Here is a 26,759-nt window from a genome sequence, read left to right on the forward strand (position 1 = left end):
TATTTTGTTATTTAGTCGATTTGAAAAGCTCACTAGAGCTTGTGTTATGTAGTTTATTGAATATCGACTCTAAATAAAACTTTGAATTGAATTGAATTGAAAAAAAGAAAATAGTACTTTTCCTTTTCTTTTTTGCTGCCAGGAACATTAACTATCATTTCAACTAAATAAGATTAACAAAAAAAAATATCAACTATAAATTAACTATTCATCCTCATTGAATACCTGGTTTATCTGATAGGACCACAACTATAGGTGTAGACACCACTGGTGAACTTTCAAGGCCTGCTCCATTTATTGCCACTAAACTGACATAATACACTGGGGTCTTGGTTTCAATATCACTGACATTTAGTGACAATCCATCTACATATGTATCTTTCTTTAATCCTATATCTGTCCATGACTTCACCTCACTCCCACCTTATAAATAAAATCATATGCATTGATTATTAATAAACTTACACTAAAGCTGTACCTAACAAGTGTAACTGCAAGCTACTGCTCACTGATAATACCCCCGCCGCAAGTGGATAATGTTAATAGTGTAAAATTATGTAAGTGTTCAGCAAACAGGAAGATGTTGAGTGATGAGTTGAGTCATGTGTAAAATGATACATGTGTTTGGTAAACAGGCAATCTTATTAAAATAAGTTCTCATCACTTGCTCCTCGATTTTTTATATGTCACACGGCGACATATAAAAAATCGAGGAGCAAGTGATGAGAACTTATTTTAATAAGATTGGTAAACAGGAAGTTGCCAAGTGATGAATCTGAAAACACATCACACGGTAAAGCTGACATATATTAACCCTGAAACCAAATTTCAGAAATAATTGTATTGTAGTTGCTGATAAAAATTTGACGAAAATTTTCAACTTGACCATCATGTGTAAAATGATACAAGTGTTCAGTAAACAGGAAGTTCAACAGTCAAGTGATGAATCTGATTTCGCATCACACGGTATAGCTGACTTATATAAACCCTGAAACCAAATTTCAGAAATCATTGCATTGTAGTTCCTGAGATTAATGCGAGAAAAATATTCATGGGACGGACGGACTGACCGCATTTACCCATGTTTATTTTTGGCTATGTCAGCCATGCAGGTTGGCAGGCGGTGTCATCAGACACATTTTAAAACTTAAGATACCCCACTGATAATTGTAACCAAATTTTGTTGAATTATTGTCAGTAGTTTTAGAGGAGAAAGTTTAAAGTTTAAAGATAAAAAAAATTAAGAGATATTTTAGAGATATAAGCCAAAATCTACATTTACCTGTATGTTTTATTTTTGCAGCCATCTTGGTTGGCAGGCCTCATGTCGATGGACACATTTTTAATACTTAATACCCCAATGATGATCCTGGCCAAGTTTGGTTAAATTTAGACCAGTAATTTTTTAGAAGATTTTTTTATAAAACTCAGCAGATGACAATGACAACTGACAATGGACACCTATTGATGAGAAAAGCTCACTTGGCATTTCAGGCCAGGTGAGCTAAGATGAAACATTTTGAGTGGATTGAGTCTCAAAAAAATTGTCTTGAAAAAGGATTATCAATATAAGTAGACAGAGCAAGCCATACTCAGTGTTTTAGAAATTTTTATGACTTATCTCCTTATTTTTTATATTTTGCTATAATAGAAAACTTTTTCCATGCATACATCATCTGAAAAAAGCCAAGAAAGACTAGTCATTGGAACACAAAATACAAAATAGTTAAATTACCTGATGTTGATCCAACAGCTATTTTGAAACTGACAATTCCTGACTGATGATCTGAAGCTTGCCAGACTGCCTTTATACCATTTGTGTCAGCTTGATACACATATCCATATACAACTTGTTCTTCATCATCAGTCAAAGTGTTCACATGAAGCCAATTAACCTATTTATAGAATTCTCAAGTTTACTACAGAAGAAGAAATATATCATCTATAAGCTGAGAAATTTACCACAAAAAATCCTTCTTTTTAAAGTGATTTTTTTCACCAATTCTGTACCAATTTATAACTTCTCTAAGCCATTGTTTATTTGGAATAAACATTATTCATTTGATTATTTTCAGCTCAAATAGGTTAAATCAATTATGAATAATCATGGCAATAATTTGAAGAACACTTGCAAAATGTCAATATGAAGGAATTTGATAGTTGAAAGAATAAAATTTTGCTGTTTATAAAGTTAAATATTTCTCTATAGTATTAGCAAGTTATAAGTTGCAATAGAAAGAAATGTATAAATTATAAGTATGCAATAACTTACAGTTAAGAAACAAAGCAATACACTATTGACCAACAAAATAACATTACAAACAAACTATGTATAAACAGTCTTTATGATAGAAGATTTCTATAATAACCTGACTTGGCTGGTAATTAAGTATTACTTCTAATTCATTGCACTAAAATTAGCTAAAATGTATGACCAGTTGATAAGTTGGTAGAAGTATTTACATACTGGAATTGGGTAAAACTTTTTAAGAGTTAGTCTACTTTCATTCTACCGACTTTTGTCTCAGGGTCCTATATTTTTTTTACAGGTAACCTACTCTGTGGTAAGACATCACGGTACTCTGTCAATAACGAGCAACCACAATAAGTAAAATCAAATATATAAAGGGTGCAGTTTGGGGGGAAAGTTTACTGCTTTCTTATGATTTAGTCATGTATAGAAACATTAAACTGTAAAACTTCACTCATAATTGTACTGATTAAAATCTTGAATTCACTTATTTACACTGCTCTTGCTTGGCCATGGACTAGGATGTTCAACCACAGAGAATGTAGAATGTTGAAAAAAAAAAAATTCTGGAGTCAAAAGTTGGTAATATGAAAATGGTCTATTGGTAAAGTAATAGGCCAAAACCTTCTGGATAATAACTGTAACAACTCTTATTTCCTTACAATTGGAGGAGTTCTGTCTATTTTCACACCATTTGTTTCAAAAGCTGCCACAAATCCTGCTTTATTAACAGCTCCTATCCTGATACTGTATACGGCACCTTGTAGTAAATCTAGACTGGAATCAGTGAATTCATTTATTGTCTCATCGTCAAGCTGCAGCCAATCATTTTGAGTTGCTAAAAATAAAAAAAATATATATATACAAGTCTTTGTTTAATCTGTGTTGTTGTGTTGCTCTTTATTTGGTGTTAATTCAACATAATTTCTTTTATTCATATTAATAATCCAATAAGTTAAAAAATTAACCTTGCATATAAACTGTCACATTTATTTTCAAATAACATGCCATCAAATTATGGTATAAGTGTATATTACAATGGTATTCTTTTAAATACATAAGTTTTCATTTTATACAAGTTTAGACAGAATGAGTCAGGAGTATTAAAATGTGACCATCTTCTTGAAAGGTTGGTATAGAATTAAACAGAGATCTAAACTTTTAAACTTCAATATTAAAAATGGAATCGATGTAATTTTCTGTAACTTAATATTACTATGTTAAATGCATAAATTGTGATGCATTATCATAAATAAAAATATAGCTCACATGGAAATATTAGTGATCTAATACTCTGATGCCTTTGGTAAATCTGTATTTGGAAATGATCTAGTCCAGATTCTTCATCAATAAACTTGAAGTTACATGACAGATTTTTGGCATCTGACTGTAAGGAAATAAAAGAAAGATTTTTTTATTAAAAAATACTAATATCTCTACAAGCTCATTACAACAATTTGAACCTTATCCTTCTTAATCATATTTAACAGTTGACCAAGAAGCCAAAAACATATGTATATTGCAATCATTCCAAGAATAGATTGAATATTGCTGAAGACAATGATTCATGAGAAGTCAGTAAAATGACCTTTATATAAATCAATCATTCATAGCAAGATTAATATTTCTGAAGAGAAAATGAAATAATTACAGTTGACAAACTAAGATGGTCCATTACCAATGACAACAATAATAGAAATAGGTATGTAATACACCATTTTGTAGATAATTCAATTTAGATGTACAGGAAAATAAGTTTCTGTGGTGAAAGACGACCACTAAATTGAATATAATGGAAGTCTGCATTTGGAAGAAATGTCTCAAATAAATGAGTAAAGTGAATTTGATGAGCATTGCAATTTGGATTAAAATTTACTTTTGGATGTAATACATTTTTCGAATTAGAATGAAATAAATTTGAATTAGTTAATGTCAATCCAATCGAAATACATGTGAATGCAGCATTAAATTGTATTTTTTCAGGATCATTATTCAGATGATTACAGACACAACATCACCATAAAGAATAGGATGGTATCTGTTTGTAACAAGTTTCTACTGTCCATCTTTCTAACCTCTAACCATATATTTGCATTTATGAAAGAATTTAGTAAAAGTTTAATGTAAATTGAAGAAACGAAATCAATGACTTAATTATTTGTAAGTGTTACATAAATTACATTGAATCTATAATACTTTCTAAGACAAGTAATAGTTTTCAATAGGTCAGGTGTCTTCACAATACAGTCTTAAAAAACACATTGAAGAAAAGATGATTTCTAGGACACATGATTGCTAAGTATTGAATAAAGAACTGTCTGTCACTTTATTTTACCCCATAACTCATAATGATATAAAGCACTGACCTGGAATTCTAGATCTTTATCTTGAACCATGCCATCTCCTAGATATAATAGCTCTGGTGGTGTAAGATCTACAACATAGCCATCAGTCGAGTTGACTATAGAGTTGTGAGCTCCATTTGTAGTACGAAGGTCAATTTTTACTCTGTCTTTATGTTGAAATTGAAAATTCAACCATTTTACACTGTCTGTTGTGTTAGAAAATGGCACGAAATCTCTTATAATATTGTAGTTGTCTGTTAAATTTCTGAAAAAATAATGACAAGTGAATACATTGTAAATAACAAAATAGTTTAAAATAAAGGAAAAACAAGAATGTGTTCATAGTAAATAGATGCCCCACCCATACTATCATTTTCTATTTTCAGTGGGCCATAAAATTGGGGTCAAAACTCTAATTTTGCATTAAAATTAGGCAAATCATATCATTGGGGACAAGTAAACTAAGTTTCAAGTTGATTGGATTTCAGCTTAATAAAAAAAACTGTTGTATTGGAAAATGGCACAAAATCTCTGTTAATTTTGTAGTTGTCTGTTACATTTCTGAAAAAAAGACAAAAGGAAATAATACCTAAAAACCCTTGGTTAATTATGAATTACATGTTTTTCAGAGAATGATTTAAACCCAATATTTCAGTGTCTGTGACTTCTCTACTGTGCCTATGCAAAGGAAAGTTACCTTTTAGAATACAAATAGGCTGAATCCTTTTTAAGTTCCAGTTGAAGTTCTTTTATTCAAATTTTGACCTTGGTGAGTCATTGCTTATCATTAAAAAAACATGCAGTGTAATAAAAATGTTCCTACCATCCAATTGTGATGGCCACTCTCTAATATTGTCTGCAAAGTTCCAAGTGAGAAAAATCAATTTTTAGCCTCTGTACATTTTACATTTTACCCCTTAAAAAAACAACATACTGAGCTACTTGAACTTGCACTTCATACTGTCTGATTGTTGATTCAGGATCATGGTAATCTTTCCATTGTACCTCCACTTTAGCTGCATTACCAGAGAACTGGATATCTTCAAAATCTGTCTCATTTCCATCCACAACATGACCAGAAATTGGCTCTGTTAGATCCACTGTCACTGTAAAATCAGACATAAATTAACAATTGACACCAGATTTCTTGATGTGTTAGTTGCTAAATAAACTGTTGAAACAGAAATGTCTCCCCTGTTGGAATAAAATTCAGAAAAAGACAATCTGATGGACAGCAACATGGCTAATTAATTCAAAGTTGCTGGACCAACTAGTCTGATTCAATTTCTTTCAACTTTGCTATAAAAGGGATGATAACTCAGATAATGTATCTTGTATAAACTCATTTTGTTTTTAAATAAGACTTAAAACTAGTCCCGTGACTAGTGTTTGTTTTTCTTAAAGCATATAATAATTAGAGCTTTCTGTTCATAATTTATCTTAGAATTTTATCATTTAGTTCTCTTTGTATCACACAAAATTTGGTTTTCCTGTAGGATTTAATAATGTCCTCCATGAAAAAATGTCCACCGGACACATTTTGACAATATTTACTTATTTAAATGTGTCCTGGACACAATTTCCTATGAAAACATGTCCTCAGGTATGAAAAAGTGTCCATGAACATAGACATTATTCACTACCATAATATTGTCCAGGTGAACATTTTTTTCACAGGACATTGTGTCCGCAAGGGCATTTTTTGATATTATTAAAGTATTAAATAATATCCACTGCCTTGTTATTACTGGACGCATTTTAACTTTAATTACGAACTTGAATTAATTGTTACTTTGACATAAAAATTGTCTCATTTTGCACTCATACCATCCTTATCTTCATATCTATATTTTTTAATATACTTATATATGTTAGATCCTGTTCCATTTTATTTTCCTTTGAGGACACAATTTAATAACATTCACTAAGAAAATTTGTTCTGCAGATGGACCATATTTCATAACTGTTGCTGTAAAATGCTGTCTACTTAGGAGACAATATTTCATGGCAATAGACATTATTTATTTTCTATTGCCTTCTTCTCTGACATAATAAATATAATAAAGTTCTTCATATTTGATTTTACACTTCCTTCTTATTGTTATTCTTTCATTGTCATTACCATTTGCTGGGAATTTCTTAGAAATTCTAATTTCTCTATATTCACTTCCATCCATTATTTATTTGTTTACATTTGTATATTGATCAATTTCTCATCAATCCTTCATATTTTAATTAAAATTCAAGTATAATAAAACTTTGTAATGACCTTTGTATTACTTCCCTTGGAGGACACAATTTAATAGCAACTACTATGAGAATTTGTCCTGTGAGTGGACACTATTTCATATTGTTAGCAGTAAAAATCCGTCCTTTTGAGGGACACCATTCCATGGCAATGGACATTATTAAATACCAATTTCAATGAAAAAGTGTCCATGTGGACACTTTTTCATAGGACACTATTATGTTTTTCATTCCATGCACTATCTATACAAAATCTGATATTTTTTTACAATCTGTGGCTTGAAAAGAAGCCCTTTGACCTATACTTTTATTATATTTTTTTTAAAAGCATGATATAAACTACATTTTGGCATATTATAAATAATTCTATGGATTTTGATTTAAAATAATGATTTTGCAGTTATGAAGAAATTTTCTTAATTTCGCAAGATAAGAAATACTTTCAACATTTTACCTCCATTAGAAATAGCTGACACATTTTGCTGATTATTAGCACCATTAAATGCCCACACTGTTGTGAAGTAAGTATGTCCATGTTCCAGATAATTGTCAGGAGTGAGTTCTACACAAGCTTCATGTGTTGTCCTGCTGAACTCTGTCAAGTTGGCAATGTCTGTTACATTTATCTCTTTAACAGAACTAACACTGACCAAATACAATCCAATACCCGACTCAGGGTCATAGAAATGTAACCAGTTGGAACATATCTGAAAAACAAGAATGCACATTCTAAAATGTCTCATCTGCTGTACTGATCACAATTGAATTTATGTTGAAAAGTTCAGGTACAATTTTTAGTTATTCATGTAAATAAGGTGAAGGTGAGATTAACCATGTTAAAGAATGTTTGCCATACAATCATTCCTATAACCACATTGCTTACCAAAATAATTTACTCATGTGTAATTGCTTCATAAATAGTCAAAGTCATCAAAAACCCTTAAAGCAGTACTTAAGTACACTTACTCTATCTGAATACTTTGTGTACAATAAATCTTCATCATGTACAGGTCCATCCATCACAGCTCCAGAAAATGGTCCAGTTTTGTCAATAATAATAGGCGAATCAGCAACAACAGTAGTACGCAAGTCAACTAAAAAATATGATGAACAATTAAACTATGTTAATCTATAACAAGAATGTGTCCATAGTACACGAATGCCCCACTCGCATTATCATTTTACATGTTCAGTGGACCGTGAAATTGGGGCCAATACTTTAAATTTAATTAAAATTATATCATAGGAAACATGTGTACTAAGTTTCAAGTTGATTGGACTTCAACTTCAACTTCATCAAAAACTACCTTGACCAAAAACTTTAACCAAAACTTTGACCTGATTTTCGCACTATCTTTTTCTTTGTTCAGTGGACCGTGAAATTGAGGGCAATACTTTAATTTGGCATTCAAATTAGAAAGATCATATCATAGGGAACATGTGTACTAAGTTTCAAGTTGATTGGACTTCAACTTCATCAAAAACTACCTTGACCAAAAACTTTAACCAAAACTTTAACCTGAGCTTTGCACTATGACCGTGAAATTGGGGTCAATACTTTAATTTGGTATTAAATTTAGAAAGATCATATCATAGGGAACATGTGTACTAAGTTTCAAGTTGATTGGACTTCAACTTCATCAAAAAACTTACTTGACCAAAAACTTAAACCAAAACTTTAACCTGAGCTTTGCACTATTTTTTTCTTTGTTCAATGGACTGTGAAATTGGGGTCAAAACTTTAATTTGGCATTAAAATTAGAAAGATCATACCATGGGGAACATGTGTACTAAGTTTCAAGTTGATTGGACTACAACTTCATCAAAAACTACCTTGACCAAAAAAAACTTTAACCTGAAGCGGGACGAATGGACGAACAAACAGACGAACAGACACACAGACCAGAAAACATAATGCCCCTCTACTATTGTAGTTGAGGCATAAAAATAGTTTTTTTTTCTTCAAAAGCTGACATCTATAATTTATAATATCTATATTTCAGGTTATCACCTTATCATACCTGATTTGTATGGAGTATATAAAGACAGTCAAGAATTTGAGGTTTGGTTTCAAATTTTAGAAGAAAACAAAAATTGGACAGATTATATCATAGGAAACATGTGTACTAAGTTTCAAGTTGATTGGACTTCAACTTCAACTTTATCAAAAACTACCTTGACCAAAAACTTTAACCAAAACTTTGACCTGAGTTTCGCACTATCTTTTTCTTTGTTCAGTGGACCGTGAAATTGAGGGCAATACTTTAATTTGGCATTCAAATTAGAAAGATCATATCATAAGGAACATGTGTACTAAGTTTCAAGTTGATTGGACTTCAACTTCATCAAAAACTACCTTGACCAAAAACTTTAACCAAAACTTTAACCTGAGCTTTACACTATGACCGTGAAATTGGGGTCAATACTTTAATTTGGCATTAAGTTTAGAAAGATCATATCATAGGGAACATGTGTACTAAGTTTCAAGTTGATTGGACTTCAACTTCATCAAAAAACTTACTTGACCAAAAACTTAAACCAAAACTTTAACCTGAGCTTTGCACTATTTTTTTCTTTGTTCAGTGGACCGTGAAATTGGGGTCAAAACTTTAATTTGGCATTAAAATTAGAAAGATCATACCATGGGGAACATGTGTACTAAGTTTCAAGTTGATTGGACTGCAACTTCATCAAAAACTACCTTGACCCAAAAAAACTTTAACCTGAAGCGGGACGAATGGACGAACAAACAGACGAACAGACACACAGACCAGAAAACATAATGCCCCTCTACTATTGTAGGTGGGGCATAAAAATAGTTTTTTTTCTTCAAAAGCTGATATCTATAATTTATAATATCTATATTTCAGGTTATCACCTTATCATACCTGATTTGTATGGAGTATATAAAGACAGTCAAGAATTTGAGGTTTGGTTTCAAGGTTTCAAATTTTAGAAGAAAACAAGAATGTGTCCATAGTACACAGATTTGTCCATAGTACACGGATGCCCCACTCACACTATCATTTTCAATAATGCTATAAGTGAACCAACACCTGAAGTAGTAATTGTGCAGAATGAAAAAAAAAAGGGTACAAGGATGACCAATCCGAACTTTCATTTTCTATGTTTAGTGGACCCTGAAATTGGGGTCAAAAATCTTATTTGGCATTTAAATTAGAAAGATCATATCAAAGGGAAATGTGTACTAAGTTTAAAGTTGATTGGACTTGGACTTCATCAAAAACTACCTCAACCAAAAACTTTAACCTGAAGCGGGACGAACGGACAAATAGACAAACGGACGAACAGACGAATTGACCCACAGACCAGAAAACATAATGCCCCTTCTATTGTAGGTGGGGCATAAAAAAGCTTATAACACAAATTTGGATCATATAAGTGAATAGGAGTAAGAGGAGAAAATGTTATTATATAATTACCTTTATTGATTGCTCTAATTTTCAGCCAGTTTGGAACACCATCAGTTAAAATTCTACCAAGAGTGATCATAGGATCAAATGGAAATCTGATCCATCTCATCTCAATACAATCTCTCTTTGTTCTCCCTAAACATACATCATTGAAGGCCAATCCTGAATGTGGATCACTTGAAAAAAGTATAAACAATGTAAAATGTCATGAAAAACTAATTTTGTTTTATTTAAACTGAACCAACAAAGCAAGACACATTGTGACTTTTTTCAAACCTCGCTTATACTTCAGTTGACATATTTTTTCTTTTGGTTATAACTGATCTTTCCTATTTAAGTACATGATATCTGTGAATCTATAACCACATAATATTTTCCAAAATACACATCCTGTGTTTGCAAAATTGAAAAATACGTTCAGTTTCTGTATTTTATTTAGATAAAGAAAACCTGAAACTGAAACTGTCTTACAATATTAATGTAGATAATAATTCTGCTATATGCTGCGGTGAAGGATCAGCAATGTAAAAGTTAATGGATGTAAAGAATTCAAGGCCAAATCTACATTTTCTTTGTCATAAAAGAAAAAAAACCTAGAAGATTAAACATTGACACCATTTTGGAATGGTGTAAGTTCATACAAATAGCTAAGCAACCACACTTTTCTTATTATACACATTTTTCTCTTTCCATTGATATGCAATGTAGGTGTGGGTTCTTCCTGTACATTAAAGTTATGATTAAATGAATTCTGGTTGCAGTTCTTCAAATGTAAAACAATTATTTTCTGGTAATAATTAGTAAATTTTGTGGTTTGAGGGAACCATGAAAACCTTCAAATTTGGCAAAATATTTACCTAGAGTTGTGCTTGGCTGTGATGGTAAAGGTACTTTCATCGTATCTTATATCATAAATTTCCAAGATTAAAGGTGGTGAGTTGTCTACAGTAAGTGGTATTGAATGACAAACAGTTGTAGCCAATGGACCTCCATATTCTACATTATTCAATGCTCTTACAGATATATAGTATTTGCCATCTGCAATATACAAAAAGTTATGTTAAATAAATAAAAGAAGAGTTCCAATGTCTCCTGCCTTTCACATATTTTATTAATATTTCAATGATCAATGATAATTACATTGATTTACCAGTGAATAAAAACCTTACATACTTTTTAACCTACAATATGAAATCAAACAGGTCAAGAAAAATCCAATTGCAAGTGGTCTCTGTTTATATTTATATTCATGTTTATATCAGGGTTATATGACCGTTGGCAGTCTTCATAGGTCATATCAATGGTTAATTAGATGATGTCTATACAAAATTACTTGAAATGTTGATACATCTTATAGAGTGCACCCATTTGTTTATTTAAAACTTTTTATAATTTTGGTACATGATTAAGTATATTATATCAGGGAACATGAATTTGACAGCTAATGCCCCTTTAAGACCCCAGAACTTTGTCATAATATGCACTCTTTCATGAAAATGAAGATAAATGCTGAATGTATCCACTTTTCAATCCACATTTCCCTTTAGAAAGCATCATGCAGCGTCAAGAAACAAAATAATTTCAAACCAGATGCTCCGCAGGGCGCAGCTTTATATGACCGCAGAGGTTGAACCCTGAACGGTTGGGGCAAGTATGGACACAACATTCAAGCTGGATTCAGCTATAAATTTGGATTGTGATTAAATAGTTGACACAGCATAGGTTTCTGACACAGAACGAATGTGGTCTAATGAACTTAAAATTTTTGTTTTGCCTTTGAGCAATTCACTATGCTGTTGAATATGAATCCTCTCAATAAAAAGTTTGAAGAAATTTCCTTTAAATATTTATGAAATCTGAAATAAGAAAAATTGAACCCCCCCCCCAAATTTTTTTTCACATCCCCCTTTCCTTTTTTTCCAAAACCAATCTCAATTCAAATTTCTAATGGAGTTTGCAACAATAACTACTCATTTAAATACATCATAAAATATTAAAATGTAAAAAAAGTGCTTGTTATCACTGAATGGTAAAGATTGTTTTAATTTATCAGTTGGTAGTAAAAGTGAATATACATTGTATATTGTATAAAACAATGATTTAAGTTGATTCAACTACTATTCTGGACAAAGAAAGATAACTCCAACTGAAATTTCTTGCTATTGCACAATATTGTGCAATTAGATATTTCTTGCTATTGCGCAATACTGTGCAATTGAAAATATTTGCTATTGCACAATACTGTGCAATTGAAGATTTCTTGCTATTGCGCAATACTGTGCAATTGAAGATTTCTTGCTATTGCTGAGTACTGTGCAATTGAAAATTTCTTGCTATTGCACAATACTTAATATAATAATTTTGGATTCTGATTTGGACCAACTTGAAAACTGGCCCCATAATCAAAAATCTAAGTACATGATTAGATTCAGCATATCAAAGAAGCCCAAGAATTCAATTTTTGTTAAAATTAAACTAAGTTTAATTTTGGACCCTTTGGACTTTAATGTAGACCAATTTGAAAATGGGACCAAAAATTAAGAATCTACATACACAGTTAGATTTGGCATATCAAAGAACCCCAATTATTCAATTTTTGATGAAATCAAACAAAGTTTAATTTTGGACCCCCATTTGGACCAACTTGAAAACTGGGCCAATAATCAAAAATCTAAGTACATTTTTAGATTCAGCATATCAAAGAACCCCAAGGATTCAATTTTTGTTAAAATCAAAATAAGTTTAATTTTGGACCCTTTGGACCTTAATGCAGACCAACTTGAAAACGGGACCCAAAATTAAGAATCTACATACACAGTTAGATTCGGCATATCAAAGAACCCCAATTTATCAATTTTTGATGAAATCAAACAAAGTTTAATTTTGGACCCTTTGGGCCCCTTATTCCTAAACTGTTGGGACCAAAACTCCCAAAATCAATCCCAACCTTCCTTTTATTGTCATAAACCTTGTGTTTAAATTTCATAGATTTCTATATACTTATACCAAAGTTATGGTGCGAAAACCAAGAAAAATGCTTATTTGGGCCCCTTTTTGGCCCCTAATTCCAAAACTGTTGGGACCTCAACTTCCAAAATCAATACCAACCTTCCTTTAGTGGTCATAAACCTTGTGTTTAAATTTCATTGATTTCTATTTACTTAAACTAAAGTTATTGTGCGAAAACCAAGAATAATGCTTATTTGGGCCTTTTTTTGGCCCCTAATTCCTAAACTGTTTGAACCGAAACTCCCAAAATCAATCCCAACCTTCCTTTCGTGGTCATAAACCTTGTGTTTAGATTTCATAGATTTCTATTCACTTAAACTAAAGTTATAGTGCGAAAACCAAGAAAATGCTTATTTGGGCCCTTTTTGGCCCCTACTTCCTAAAATATTGGGACCAAAACTCTCAAAATCAATTCCAACCTTCCTTTTGTGGTCATAAACCTTGTGTTAAAATTTCATAAATTTCTATTCACTTTTACTAAAGTTAGGGTGCAAAAACTAAAAGTATTCTGACGACGACGACGACGACGCAGACGACGACGCCAACGTGATACCAATATACGACCAAAAATTTTTTAATTTTTGCGGTCGTATAAAAACCTTTATTATATATTTACTTGCATACATATTCTTACCAATCAAAGAGTTGTTTCTCGTGTGCAAGCATACATTTCCAATCCAAAATATACTGAAAAGGTGATGTAACCAAGGAAAATCTAATATGTTTTTACAAAACATAAAGATTTAGCCATGGTAAATTGCTGCTGTGAATTTTGATCTTCGTTTTCTAAACACCCTAAAGCTTAGTATTGATAAAAATAACTTTTTATTTGCATTAATATTTGGGCCAATAGGGGTAAGCTTTCCCATCCAATGCTGCATTACTTAAAGCAGTCAGTATTTCAGTCACAGATTCTAATGCAACAACGTTTGTAACGTTCATTTTGATTGGATAACGTCACTTTCTTACATGGCATCATATGACAGATTTTAAATACACGTTTTAACGTTGTTTTCTGTCAGTTTCATTAGAATGGAGATAACAATATTGTATTTTAAGCTTCGACGGCATCAATTTGGAATTTGATGGTCGCAAATACCCGTTTACTGTCTCCGCTAACGCGTTGCCAGTAAACTTAATTTGCGACCATCAAATCCCCAATTGATGCCGTCGGAGCTTAAAATACAATACAGTTATCTCCTAAATTGAGTCTTTCGAAGGAAACTAATTCTAATGAATATGATACCCTTCTCTTTTTATTCTTATGTTAGTAAAATCATAAATATATACTGATCAATCAAGCATGTTGTCATAATTTTCATTTTCAATACTGCATTAATCTTAAAATTCTTATCAACATTTTCCTTTGAAATTAAGATAAAGCACGTTACCTGGCAGTGTTTGATATGGAGCAGGAATAGGATTAATTGTAGCAGTATGAGTCCACTGGGACATATCAAACAGATGTTTGTGTGGATCATAATGTGGATGTATCAAATCGTCACAGACACTCTTTCCAACAAATATTGCGTAACCCAATAGTCCACTTTCTTTATCTATGAATCCATCCCAGTTAGCTGTAAAAAAAAAAAAAGTGTGAACAAGAATAACTTAAATTCATTTATATTGTTTTTAGAATGCAATTTTGACTTTTTTGTAGTTTATTTTGGTAGGATTTTTTTTATAGATACTCCCAGTAGTTAAACTGCCACACAAGTCCTTGTTTACAGTAACATAAGTAAAGTAAATTAGTAGAATTTGTTTGAAATTTGATGCTGATTTAAATTTGTACTTTGTTATGATAATACTTGAACTTTAAAAACATTTGTTTTCAAAGCCAATACAAGCATCTGAGAGATACGAACCAGAACAGGTACTCCACTACACAGTCAAGGACAAGTCCCTACTCAGCTCCACTGTGTACTGGGACCTGATCCTGTTACAACAGTATAAAATACAGACAAACATAAATGCCCCCGTCTTCTAACTAGTATAGGTTGAAGATAAAAATATACCATGAATCAGAATGCAAATAGGGATAATAAGCTAATGAAAGTTAAAACACCTACATATAAGGTATATATCACTATAAGTTTTATTCCCAGAAATAAATACCAGTAATGTATGTGTTACGTCTTGTGAACAGGAGATCTGTCATTGGCTCCAAACCATTGAAAACTGCTTTGGAGTCTGGGCCATCTACTATCAATCTACAACAGTTAATTCAATACATTTAGGTACAAATTATACATAATATCTATGCATATATATTGTAAATTTAAAAAAAAATATTACACTTTAATCTTACAAGATTCCAATGTCTGATCATAAAAAAGGTCATGTCTGCAAAATATCAATGCAGAGTTGATACAGTAATTGATTTCTGAATGCATCTTAGGCCAGGGTTTTTTAATTTGTTGGTTTGAAGAATTTTCACCTGAAAAAGTCGGGTCAGTTGGTCGTGAAAAAAAATAATCATTCAAGGCCAAAAGATATGTAAAAAAAATAATATATTTCAGCTTTGTAACAATATGTTTTGTATGATATTTAGTCATCATTTCTTAAATTCTAGTTCCATGAAATATTATTTCTCAACTGTTAAAAACATAAAATGCATGCTATCGTCATATAATTTCCAAAAAGGGGTTTTTGTGCACGGACAAAGACGAAATTAAATCGTCATTTCACAAACCAGAAAAAAACTAGATCTGCATAGCTTTCTATCAATTTCGGGAAACTTGGTGAATAATGATCTTCAGAGAGCACGAAAACTAATAAATAAAAATTGCAAACATATTGTACGAAAAAAAGCTTTACATTAGTGTCATTAACGTATTAGACTCATCAACTGGAAAGACTAGGATATCAGATTTATCAGTTCCTGTTTTTGATATCCAAATGGACAAGTTTTTTTTTCATTATCTATGAAACAAGAACATTCCAAATTGTTTGTGAATATCTATTACTTTAACTTGACGACTTCAACGTTTGGACAGTTCCATTTCATCTATGAGATGATACATATTACGGAATTATGACAAAACAAGAATGTGTCCCTGGATGCCAAACTCGCACTATCATTTTCTATGTTCAGTGATCATGAAATTTGGGTAAACACTCTAATTTGGCATTAAAATTAGGAAGATCATATCAATAGGAACATGTGCACTAAGTTTCAAGTTCATTGGACTTCAATTCATCAAAAACCACCTTGACCAAAATCTTTAACCTGAAGTGGGACAGACATACAGACATACAGACGAAGAACGGTCAAACAAATGTACAAACAGACACACAGACCAGAAAACATAATGCCCCTCTACTATCGTAGGTTGGGCATTAAAAGAGAAACAAACTTATTGTAATGGGTTTTTTAAACATATGTTTTTCTCCGCAAAATTATTTGCGCAAACAACATTTCAAGGTCAGTTGTGATCGATTTGCCTATTTTTAGATACATAGGTATTATTTTTGAAATTTATTTTTTCACAACACATGTGACAACATGTTATCAATTCAGTTAGTGTTTTAAGCATTTATTATATAAAAAAGATTAATTTTATTTATATTTCAGGGATAATGTATTTGTTAGTTTGGGCGGGAATAAAAAAGCATGAAACGTCAATTTTATTTTTATTCTGCAAATTAAAACTAGGGTTGGCGATTCTGTAAACCAACAAATTAAAAAAAAAATAAAAAATGGCATTATATTAACTGTAAACAAGAATGTGGCAATAGTACACGGATGCCCCACTTGCACTATAATTTTCTATGTTTAGTGGACTGTGAAATTGTCCCTTAGTAAAAAGCAGTAATTCAGGTTGTAACACTGGTGATTATATTATTGGTATATTCTAATATAGATCTGTCAACCCTGATGTCAATCATTAACTAAATAAATACTGGTAGTGTAGCTGGCACAATGGTCAAGGCACTAGGTGACATTAACCAACAAAACAGTAAGGGACTAGTTTAGATATATAGTAGCTCAGAAACTTATTATTAACCCTTACTTACTTATTACATGTACAGCAGATAACAAGATGTATTTAAGCTTTTAAGTTACAATTTATTATATGCAAAATATCCAATACTTTTACATGTATGAATCACATAAAACCCACCAGAGAACTTTAGTATAAAATATTCAGAGTTTCAGAGACCCCCCTTTTGGTATGTTAATTGTTTGTCAACAACATAGTAAACGTAGTAAAACATCTAGGTCAATCATGGTTTGGTCCATTAATCCAACGGGGATGCATACAATTAAAGGTACATGTCGTTTACGGGTTGCATGACTGCGGCACACTTGGTTTTGGTCTGGTAATTTCCTTGGTATCAGGAGTGAACGTCATGGTAGTGGGCCACAGTCTACTTGAAGACTGTTGTGCACTCGCTTTTATACATCTGTCCCACAAACGTCTCGTGCCCCTATAGAGATGGTGGTCAAATTATGTTTTGCTGATTGGATGCGATCTCAGGTCATTAGGTCACTGATGTTAATAAACATAGTGATGCAAATGGTAAACAGAAGGTGGGAACAGTCGTTCAGTGAGGGGACCCCCCATGGTCAAACAGTGAAGACGAACTCTATATTATCATTCCCAGAAACCTTACTAACATTATTTTACATACCATTGCAATAAAAGTATATACAATGTCCATCCAATGTTTTTGTATATGCCTTCAAGTTGGCTAATAATAAAAGACAAACGTGAAAGTAGAAGTGAGTGTTTACGGAGTTGTATGTACAAACCTACAGCTTAACCCCTACACTGTAACAATATGATAGGCAAAAGGATCTAAGCAGTGTTGCTACACAAGAAAGAGTAAAAATAATATGGTTGAATGACATACCTGTGATTTTTTATATCAGGATTAGTCCCATCACAACGAGTAATCCAATCAGGTCTGTGTTCTTCAGGGATGAGAGACAGGCAGTCAACATGCTTAAGGGTGTCTCTACTAGCATTTCTTATATAACCTGAAAAAAATTGTGATCGAATGTATTGGAAAAAAAATCATAAAGGATTAGGAATCCATGGAACCCTGTATCTATTGACATTTGCTGCTGTCAGAGTTAAAGTGTAATGTTGACTTTACACTGAGTAATGGAGCATGAAAATGAGATCAAGGTCAAATAAAACTGAGAGACTGACATGTACATCATACGATATTTCCATACACCAAATATAGTTGACCTATTGCATATAGTGGTATTAGAAATAAAAGACCAAAACTCTAAACTGAACTTTGACCACTGGAACATGAAAAAGTTGTCAAGGTTAAATGATATCTGCCAGCTGGACATGTATCATTCCATACTCCAAATAAAGAAGACCTATAGACCACTTTCGAGTTCATCCGTCACCAGCAAAAACTCGTCAATTATGCGCACCTTTATGACGTCATTTACCAGATAGAGGGGATCGCCTGTATCCCTGCACTATTTACGTTCATCAAGCGTCTTAGTGATCGTCGTTGTGCAGGATAAACTAGAAATAATGGTTGTTCTGTAGGTACTTAATGACAATTCCCTAATGACAGCAGTGCTGATTGTCAATTTTGAGAATTTAATTTGGCTGAATAATTCGTACAATATAGAATTATAGTTTTCCAACCACTCGCTCAACATTGAAACGGAAGTGACGACGCCCCTAAACGCACAAATGACGTTCACTAAAACCAGAGTTTTTGACGGAAATGCATCGAACTCGAAAGTTGTCTATTGCTTATAGTGTCTGATCCATGGACCTGACCTTGAAAGCTTAACCTTGTTCACTGATCCATGAAATGTGGTCAAGGTCAAATGAAAGCTGTATGACTGGCATGAAAAAAATAAACATTACAAAAAATCTGAACCTTTTTTTAAGTATTCACTGAACCATGAAAATGAGGTCAAGGACAATGGACATATGACAGACACAAACTTTGTAACATGAGGTATCTATATACAAAGTATGAAGCATCCAGGTCTTCCAACTTCTAAAATATTAAACTTTTAAGCAGTTAGCTAACACCTTAAATTTATGTTCTGCTTTACATTAATTATGCATAATTTTAAGTTTTAAGTTTTAATCTAAATTGTGCCTCAGTTATAGTTGCTATCATGTATATATGTTATCTATATTTGTAAAAAAAAAGTGCCAAAGAGCTTATGATTGTACTAGCTGTTATATTTGAACTAAATCAAAACAAAACTTTTGTATTTTTATAAATTCTATTCTGTAAATCCTATCAAGACTCTATGCAATATAGTGTATATATATATTACCTGTAGTCGGTGTAGTCAAATCAACAAGGACACCTTGAGTGTTGATTATAGATGTATATCGTAGATAATTCCTAACAAGAAAATTCACAAAGAAAATCTTGTTGTGTGGTAGCTGTATCTGGTCAAAGGTAAATTGTTTACTCTTCCCAACACCTAATCTTTCATAATGGGAAAAATATCCTGATCGTGATCTTTTAAAATGGTACCCCTCGATGGCTTCAACAAGTTCACATGCTCCATCTGTAGAGTCAAAATTAAAACTCATACATTTGGTAGGAGGTAAATCAGCACATGATCTGGCACAATCTCCAGGTGTATGTTGGGAGGAGTCTTTGCCTGCTTTAGGTCCAACTAACTTTCCACGGCGTGGGTTAGTAAACATCCCTAATACCTTTCGATTAAGAGGATCAGACTCTGAAAAAAATCATAATAGAATTGAATAAAATGCTTTGCCTAGAGCAACCTGATACGACCACAGAGATTGAACCCTGAGCAGTTGGGGCAAATTTAGACACAATATTCCAGCTTGATACTGTCTGAATTTGTATTGTGATCAAATTTTTCACATAAAATAGATATCCGACACAAAATAGATGTGGTCAAAGATCTTACATATCTTTTGCGCAATACTGTGCAATTGAAGATTTCTTCTTGAAACTTTCAAAATTTCAAAATTTAAAAGATTTTGAAAAAAATATGAACCCCATAAATAAATTGGGACCCCAACCTTTTTGAATCCCCCCTTTTAGTAATTAGCCCCAAACTCTATCTCAGCCTTCCTTTATCCATACACTTAAACACAAGTTATTGTCTGGAAACTAGAAAAAGGTTGCTTTGGCCCCTTTTTGGCCCTTAGGGTAGATAAGGTGTCTTCCTCCATCTTGGATTTGGAAATACCAGAAAACAAGGTCTAGATCTTTAATAAAATGTGCAAAATTTTAGAGTAGTAGGTAATTCATGTGTAAGAACTTTCATTTCAATATTAAAAATGACATGTTTATCATATCTATGGTTGTTCTTTACAAAAAACAGAAAACTTTTGTCTGATTAAATATTTTCCAACTTTGCCACAAAAGGAAAGGCAACTCAAATGCAAGGGCAGATAATTCAGATTAATGTACTTTTACAATAGAATGTTAGGAATTTAACTGTTATAGAATGTAGCAAGAAAACGGGTCATGTGACCACATATTTTTCTTTTTCTTAACTGAAAGCATACTATTAAAGCAATCTTCTTATATGTTATCTCAAAATTCTATGGTGTAGTTTAAGCTTTATTGCAGAAAATTGGTTTTTCCATGCATAATCTATACAAAATTTATCAATTTTGAACACTGTGTAGCGTGAAAATAAGCCCCTTGACCCATTCTTTTTATCATTATTTTGTAAAAAGCACTATATAAACTACATGTTGGCAAATTTAAAAAAAGTTCTATGGATTATAATTTAGACACCCCATCTACCTTTAGGTGGTACCCAACACCTCCACTAAAATTTGTTTGGCTCGTTTAGTTTTCATAAAACTTTATATATAGCAGTTTGACAAACACTAATTTTGATCATTGAGAAGCTTAATATTTCCTTAACAATACAACATGGTTAAAACGTTTAGCTGATTTTACAGAGTTATCTCCCTGTCAGATTTGCTCTAAATGTTTTGGTTTTAGAATTATATGAGCTAACAAGAATGTGTCCAAAGTACACGGATGCCCCACTCCCACCATCATTTTCCATGTTCAATGGACCGTGAAATTGGATAAAAAATATAATTAGGCATTAAAATTAGAAAGATAATATCATAGGGAACATGTGTACTAAGTTTCAAGTTGATTGGACTTCAACTTCATCAAAAACTACCTTGACCAAAAACTTTAACCTGAAACTCGCACTTTCATTTTCTATGCTCAGTAGACCGTGAAATTGGGGTGAAAAGTTTAATTTGGGTTGAAAATTAGAAATATCATATCATAAGGAACATGTGTACCAAATTTCAAGTTGATTGGACTTTAACTTCATCAAAAACTACCTTGACCAAAAACTTTAACCTGAAACTCGCACTATCATTTTCCATGTTCAATGGACCGTGAAATTGGTTAAAAAATATAATTAGGCATTAAAATTAGAAAGATAATATCATAGGGAACATGTGTACTAAGTTTCAAGTTGATTGGACTTCAACTTCATCAAAAACTACCTTGACCAAAAACTTTAACCTGAAACTCGCACTTTCATTTTCTATGTTCAGTAGACCGTGAAATTGGGGTGAAAAGTTTAATTTGGGTTGAAAATTAGAAATATCATATCATAAGGAACATGTGTACCAAGTTTCAAGTTGATTGGACTTTAACTTCATAAAAAACTACCTTGACCAAAAACTTTAACCTGAAGCAGGACAGACGGACAGACGGACAGACAGATGAACGTAAGGACGAACGGACGCACAGACCAGAAAACATAATGCCCCTCTACTATTGTAGGTGGGGCATAAAAACAGCAAATTTTTCTTAAAAGTTAAAATTCAGTAGCATCAACCCAACAACAGGTTGTCTGATTCATCTAAAATTCCAGTCTTCATTCATTTTAAAAAGTGTAGCAAGCAATGTAGTTAGATCTAAGCGTTCACATTTAAAGTTAGATTGATTCTATTTAGATCAATTCAAACTAAACTACCTCTTTTTTGGTGTTTTAGTTTAGACCGATTGAAGATCGATTCAAAGCAATTACATTAGCCCTTAAACTAATCTAAAGTGAACCTATCTAGTTTAAATCGATCTAAATGTCCTAGTGTGAACATGTTTGTTTCATAATAATCTGGAGCGAATTGAACATGCAAGAGCGCTAACAAGACTGGATGGACAACTAGAGGCTCTTTAGAGCCTGTGTCGCTCACCTTGGTCTATGTGAATATTAAACAAAGGAAGCAGATGGATTCATGACAAAATTGTGTTTTGGTGATGGTGATGTGTTTGTATGTCTTACTTTACTGAACATTCTTGCTACTTACAGTTATCTCTATCTATAATGAACTTGGCCCAGTAGTTTCAGTGGAAAATGTTAGTAAAAATTTACAAATTTTATGAAAATTGTTAAAAATTGACTATATAGAACAATAACTCCTTAGGGGTCAATAGACCATTTCAGTCATGTTGACTTATTTGTAAATCTTACTTTGCTGTACATTATTGCTGTTTAAAGTTTATCTCTATCTATAATAATATTCAAGATAATAACCCAAAACAGTAAAATTTCCTTAAAATTACCAATTTAGGGGCAGCAACCCAACAACAGGTTGTCCGATTTATCTGAAAATTTCAGGGCAGATAGATCTTGACCTGATGAACAATTTTACCCTGTCAGATTTGCTTCAAATGCTTTGGTTTTTGAGTTATAAGCCAAAAACTGTATTTTACCCCTATGTTCTATTTTTAGCCATGGCGGCCATCTTGGTTTGATGGCCGGGTCACCGGACACATTTTCTAAACTAAATACCCCAAAGATGATTGTTGCCAAGTTTGGATTAATTTCGCCCAGTAGTTTCAGAGGAGAAGATTTTTGTAAAAGATTACTAAGATTAACGAAAAATGGTTAAAAATTGACTATAAAGGGCAATAACTCCTAAAGGGGTCAACTGACCATTTCCGTCATGTTGACTTATTTGTAAATCTTGCTTTGCTGAACATTATTGCTGTTTAGTTTATCTCTATCTATAATAATATTCAAGATAATAACCAAAAACAGTAAAATTTCCTTAAAATTACCAATTTAGGGGCAGCAACCCAACAACAGGTTGTCCGATTCATCTGAAAATTTCAGGGCAGATAGATCCTGACCTGATAAACAATTTTTTCTAAACAGATTTGCTCTAAATGCTTTGGTTTTTGAGTTATAAGCCAAAAACTGCATTTTACCCCTATGTTCTATTTTTAGCCATGGCGGCCATCTTGGTTGGATGGCCGGGTCAGCGGACACATTATTTAAACTAGATACCCCAAAGATGATTGTGGCCAAGTTTGGATTAATTTGGCCCAGTAGTTTCAGAGGAGAAGATTTTTGTAAAAGATTACTAAGATTTACGAAAAATGGTTAAAAATTGACTATAAAGGGCAATAACTCCTAAAGGGGTCAACTGACCATATCCGTCATGTTGACTTATTTGTAAATCTTACTTTGTTGAACATTATTGCTGTTTACAGTTTATCTCTATCTATAATAATATTCAAGATAATAACCAAAAACAGTAATATTTCCTTTAAATTACCAATTTAGGGGCAGCAACCCAACAACGGGTTGTCCAATTCATGTGAAAATTTCAGGGCAGATAGATCTTGATCTGATAAACAATATTACCCTGTCAGATTTGCTCTAAATGTTATAAGCCAAAAACTGCATTTTACCCCTATGTTCTATTTTTCGCCATGGCGGCCATCTTGGTTGGTTGGCCGGGTCATCGGACACATTTTTTAAACTAGATACCCCAATGATGATTGTGGCCAAGTTTGGTTTAATTTGGCCCAGTAGTTTCAGAGGAGAAGATTTTTGTAAAAGTTAATGACGACGGAGGACGATGGACGACGACGCCGGACACAAAGTGATGGGAAAAGCTGACTTGGCCCTTTGGGCCAGGTGAGCTAAAAAAGCAATTGTTTGATGAATAGATGAAGGATTGATGTTAAATGTTATGAATATCTATCAACATTTTGTATTCATTATTCAACATCTATTTGTAATATATTTTTGGTGTCTAAATGGGTGTTAGAATACATAGAGATACATATACAAATTACCTGCTGTAATATGATTTATAGTGCTTTGGTCAAGTTCAACATCTTGCCATGGAACAATCTGTTCACCCCATATGTCTTTTCCATAACCCATTGCCACTTTTGTTTCTACAAGCTCTGAATCTTCATAAACAGTCACTGAAGCTTTTATAACTGATGGGTTACTGGTTGTCTTGTAATCTTCATCAATTCTCCCACCAGGTGGGGTTACATCATATGTTGATAGATAACAGGAAGCTGTAGACTTTTGACCAGAGTCATTCTCAGCAGTTACAGTGAAGTACAGAGGTACACCAGATACTTTCAAAACCTATTAAAACATTTTTCTTCTTCTAAATCAAGACTTTTATTTACCACAAGAAACCAACACATTATACCTCTTGGTCTGGACCCTATACCTGCTTTTCCTGTAAACTATCCTATTATGTTTTTTTGGCTTTTATTCAAATTGTACATTGCATTATGGACATGTAAGAGGCTATGAAAATAGACAGCAAACCAGTTTTTTATTACTTTTATTAGATCCATTTTTGGCAGATCATTATTCACAAATGGCACAAACAGTGAGTTTCTATTGGAAAAGAAGGGAATATTGATGAAGGCAATTTTGATAATATAATATTTAAGATTAAAAATTTTAATGTATCTAAATTGCATCCAAAGACATTTTTATGCCCAGATATACCACTCTTATAAACTAGTAATTGCCAGTTGGGAATTAACCCTACCTTTACACCAAAAAAAACCCAATTTATTTATGGGCAAAAACTCTAATAAGCTTAAAGGGCTTGTCAAACAATTTCACTAATCCAACTAGTTTGCAGGTCTTGTTTTGATGATCATTTTTGTTTATTTCAGTAACTTTCTAATACAGTTTTTCAGGTATTATTGCGAACCTAATTATACCTTACCACTGATTCACCTGATAGTTACCTGTCCATTTAAACTTTTGGCAGTGATATTGTCCCATTGAACAATTACAACAGGTATTGTTCTCTGTATAGTTTATTCACTGGAACCTTTAAAATTTCTTCTAAGAGAAAATATAAGCAGATAAACTTTTTACTCAGGTAAATTACCGTATAAATCGTTAAATAAGCCGCAGGTTTTTTTCTCTGTCTTTGTCCCTGCGTGTTATACTCGGGTGCGTGTTATGTAAGTATTATTTTCTGTTTTCAGGACGACGGTGAAAGAAAAAAATATCTGGATTTGTTTTCTGGAGACAGTCAGATTGTCAAGTGCTTGCAGTGACTTGGTAAATTGTTAATGTTGCATATTTTGTTATGAATAAATAAATATATTAACTAAATCGTTTGTTTTTATTTCATTCAATCATTGTTGGTTTACAGGAAGTCGATAACCATGTGTTTAGTGTTCATTTCGTAAACAAAGAAAGATAACTGTGTCCATACAGGATATTAATTGTGTATTTATCATAAATATGTAGTTGTTAGTTGATTTAATGTGTTTTAATATAAAATTTTCTAATGAAATAATAAAGAAAGTGATTGTGTGTCTTGCCAATATTACAAGTTTCTTTAAATGACGATGGTAATGCATGTGCTTAAATCGACACTTTAAAGTGCTTCATAAACAAAGAGAGATAATCGTGTTTGAGAAGAGGTACCAAACAGGATAAAATACTGAAGAGTAACTGTTTGTCGTTTTATTGTGTTTCAAAACGAAATATCTTTACGAAATATTATTGGATGTTTAACTAAAAAAAAAAGAATACTAATTTTTATAATTTAATCTGTTAAAACATTTATTTATTGCCGTCTTCTTTTAATCCCCCTTGTCATTGCTCATAACACTTTCATTTAAACAATGACTTGCAAAAAGTAAATTGTTTTGTTTCTTGTATTCATCCAAATTAAAATTGAAAAATGTTTGTTACGTTCAAAACTTCAACTTTTATTTTATAGACAACAATAAAATTCTTAAGATTGATTTAATTAAAAAAAAATCTTGACTTTTGGGTGAACAGTTTTCACACGTGGGTACAGGTAAGTAGGTCATAATCAAGGTAAACAATGGCAGTTTTATGGCTTGGGTGACCTTTCATGCATACATTTTTAAGATTAATTTAAATCCTTAATGCCAATTCAAACAATAAACAAGCAATCAATACCATACTAATTTTAATCAAAACAACAAGGTTCAATGGACACCCAAGCTGTCAACACATGGCCATTGTTGACAAAAAACATCAAACGAAACTGGCATAATTAAAACAATGAGAAAAGTATAATTATTTTATTACGATTTTTTATTTTAATATGACACAAATAAATATATTCAAAAATACTCTCAACTTTCTCACCAATCTGAAAATAGAAATGAAACAAATTACGGTGTGAGTTACAAAAGGAGAAAATATTCATGACACTATCAGGTCAGTAGAATAAATATACGTTT

The 26,759-nt window shown here is 32.2% G+C and overlaps 1 protein-coding gene across 1 annotated transcript in view; it reads right to left on the reverse strand.

Moving 5' to 3' along the window:
- The window catches only part of LOC139501251 (uncharacterized), a 142,105-nt gene that overhangs the window by 70,584 nt on the left and 44,762 nt on the right, over positions 1-26,759 (reverse strand). The window contains exons 17-31 of the mRNA XM_071290271.1: positions 24,345-24,651; positions 19,561-19,974; positions 18,144-18,270; positions 15,402-15,496; positions 14,678-14,863; positions 11,135-11,315; positions 10,287-10,453; positions 7,810-7,937; positions 7,298-7,550; positions 5,531-5,702; positions 4,618-4,861; positions 3,521-3,638; positions 2,914-3,089; positions 1,736-1,895; positions 226-423 (exon numbers count right to left, since the gene is read on the reverse strand). Coding sequence (XP_071146372.1) covers positions 226-423; positions 1,736-1,895; positions 2,914-3,089; positions 3,521-3,638; positions 4,618-4,861; positions 5,531-5,702; positions 7,298-7,550; positions 7,810-7,937; positions 10,287-10,453; positions 11,135-11,315; positions 14,678-14,863; positions 15,402-15,496; positions 18,144-18,270; positions 19,561-19,974; positions 24,345-24,651 — 2,926 coding nt within the window. The remainder of the gene's footprint in view (positions 1-225; positions 424-1,735; positions 1,896-2,913; positions 3,090-3,520; positions 3,639-4,617; positions 4,862-5,530; positions 5,703-7,297; positions 7,551-7,809; positions 7,938-10,286; positions 10,454-11,134; positions 11,316-14,677; positions 14,864-15,401; positions 15,497-18,143; positions 18,271-19,560; positions 19,975-24,344; positions 24,652-26,759) is intronic.

The sequence above is a fragment of the Mytilus edulis genome, chromosome 13 (genome assembly GCF_963676685.1).
Source record: "Mytilus edulis chromosome 13, xbMytEdul2.2, whole genome shotgun sequence".
NCBI lineage: Eukaryota > Metazoa > Mollusca > Bivalvia > Mytilida > Mytilidae > Mytilus > Mytilus edulis.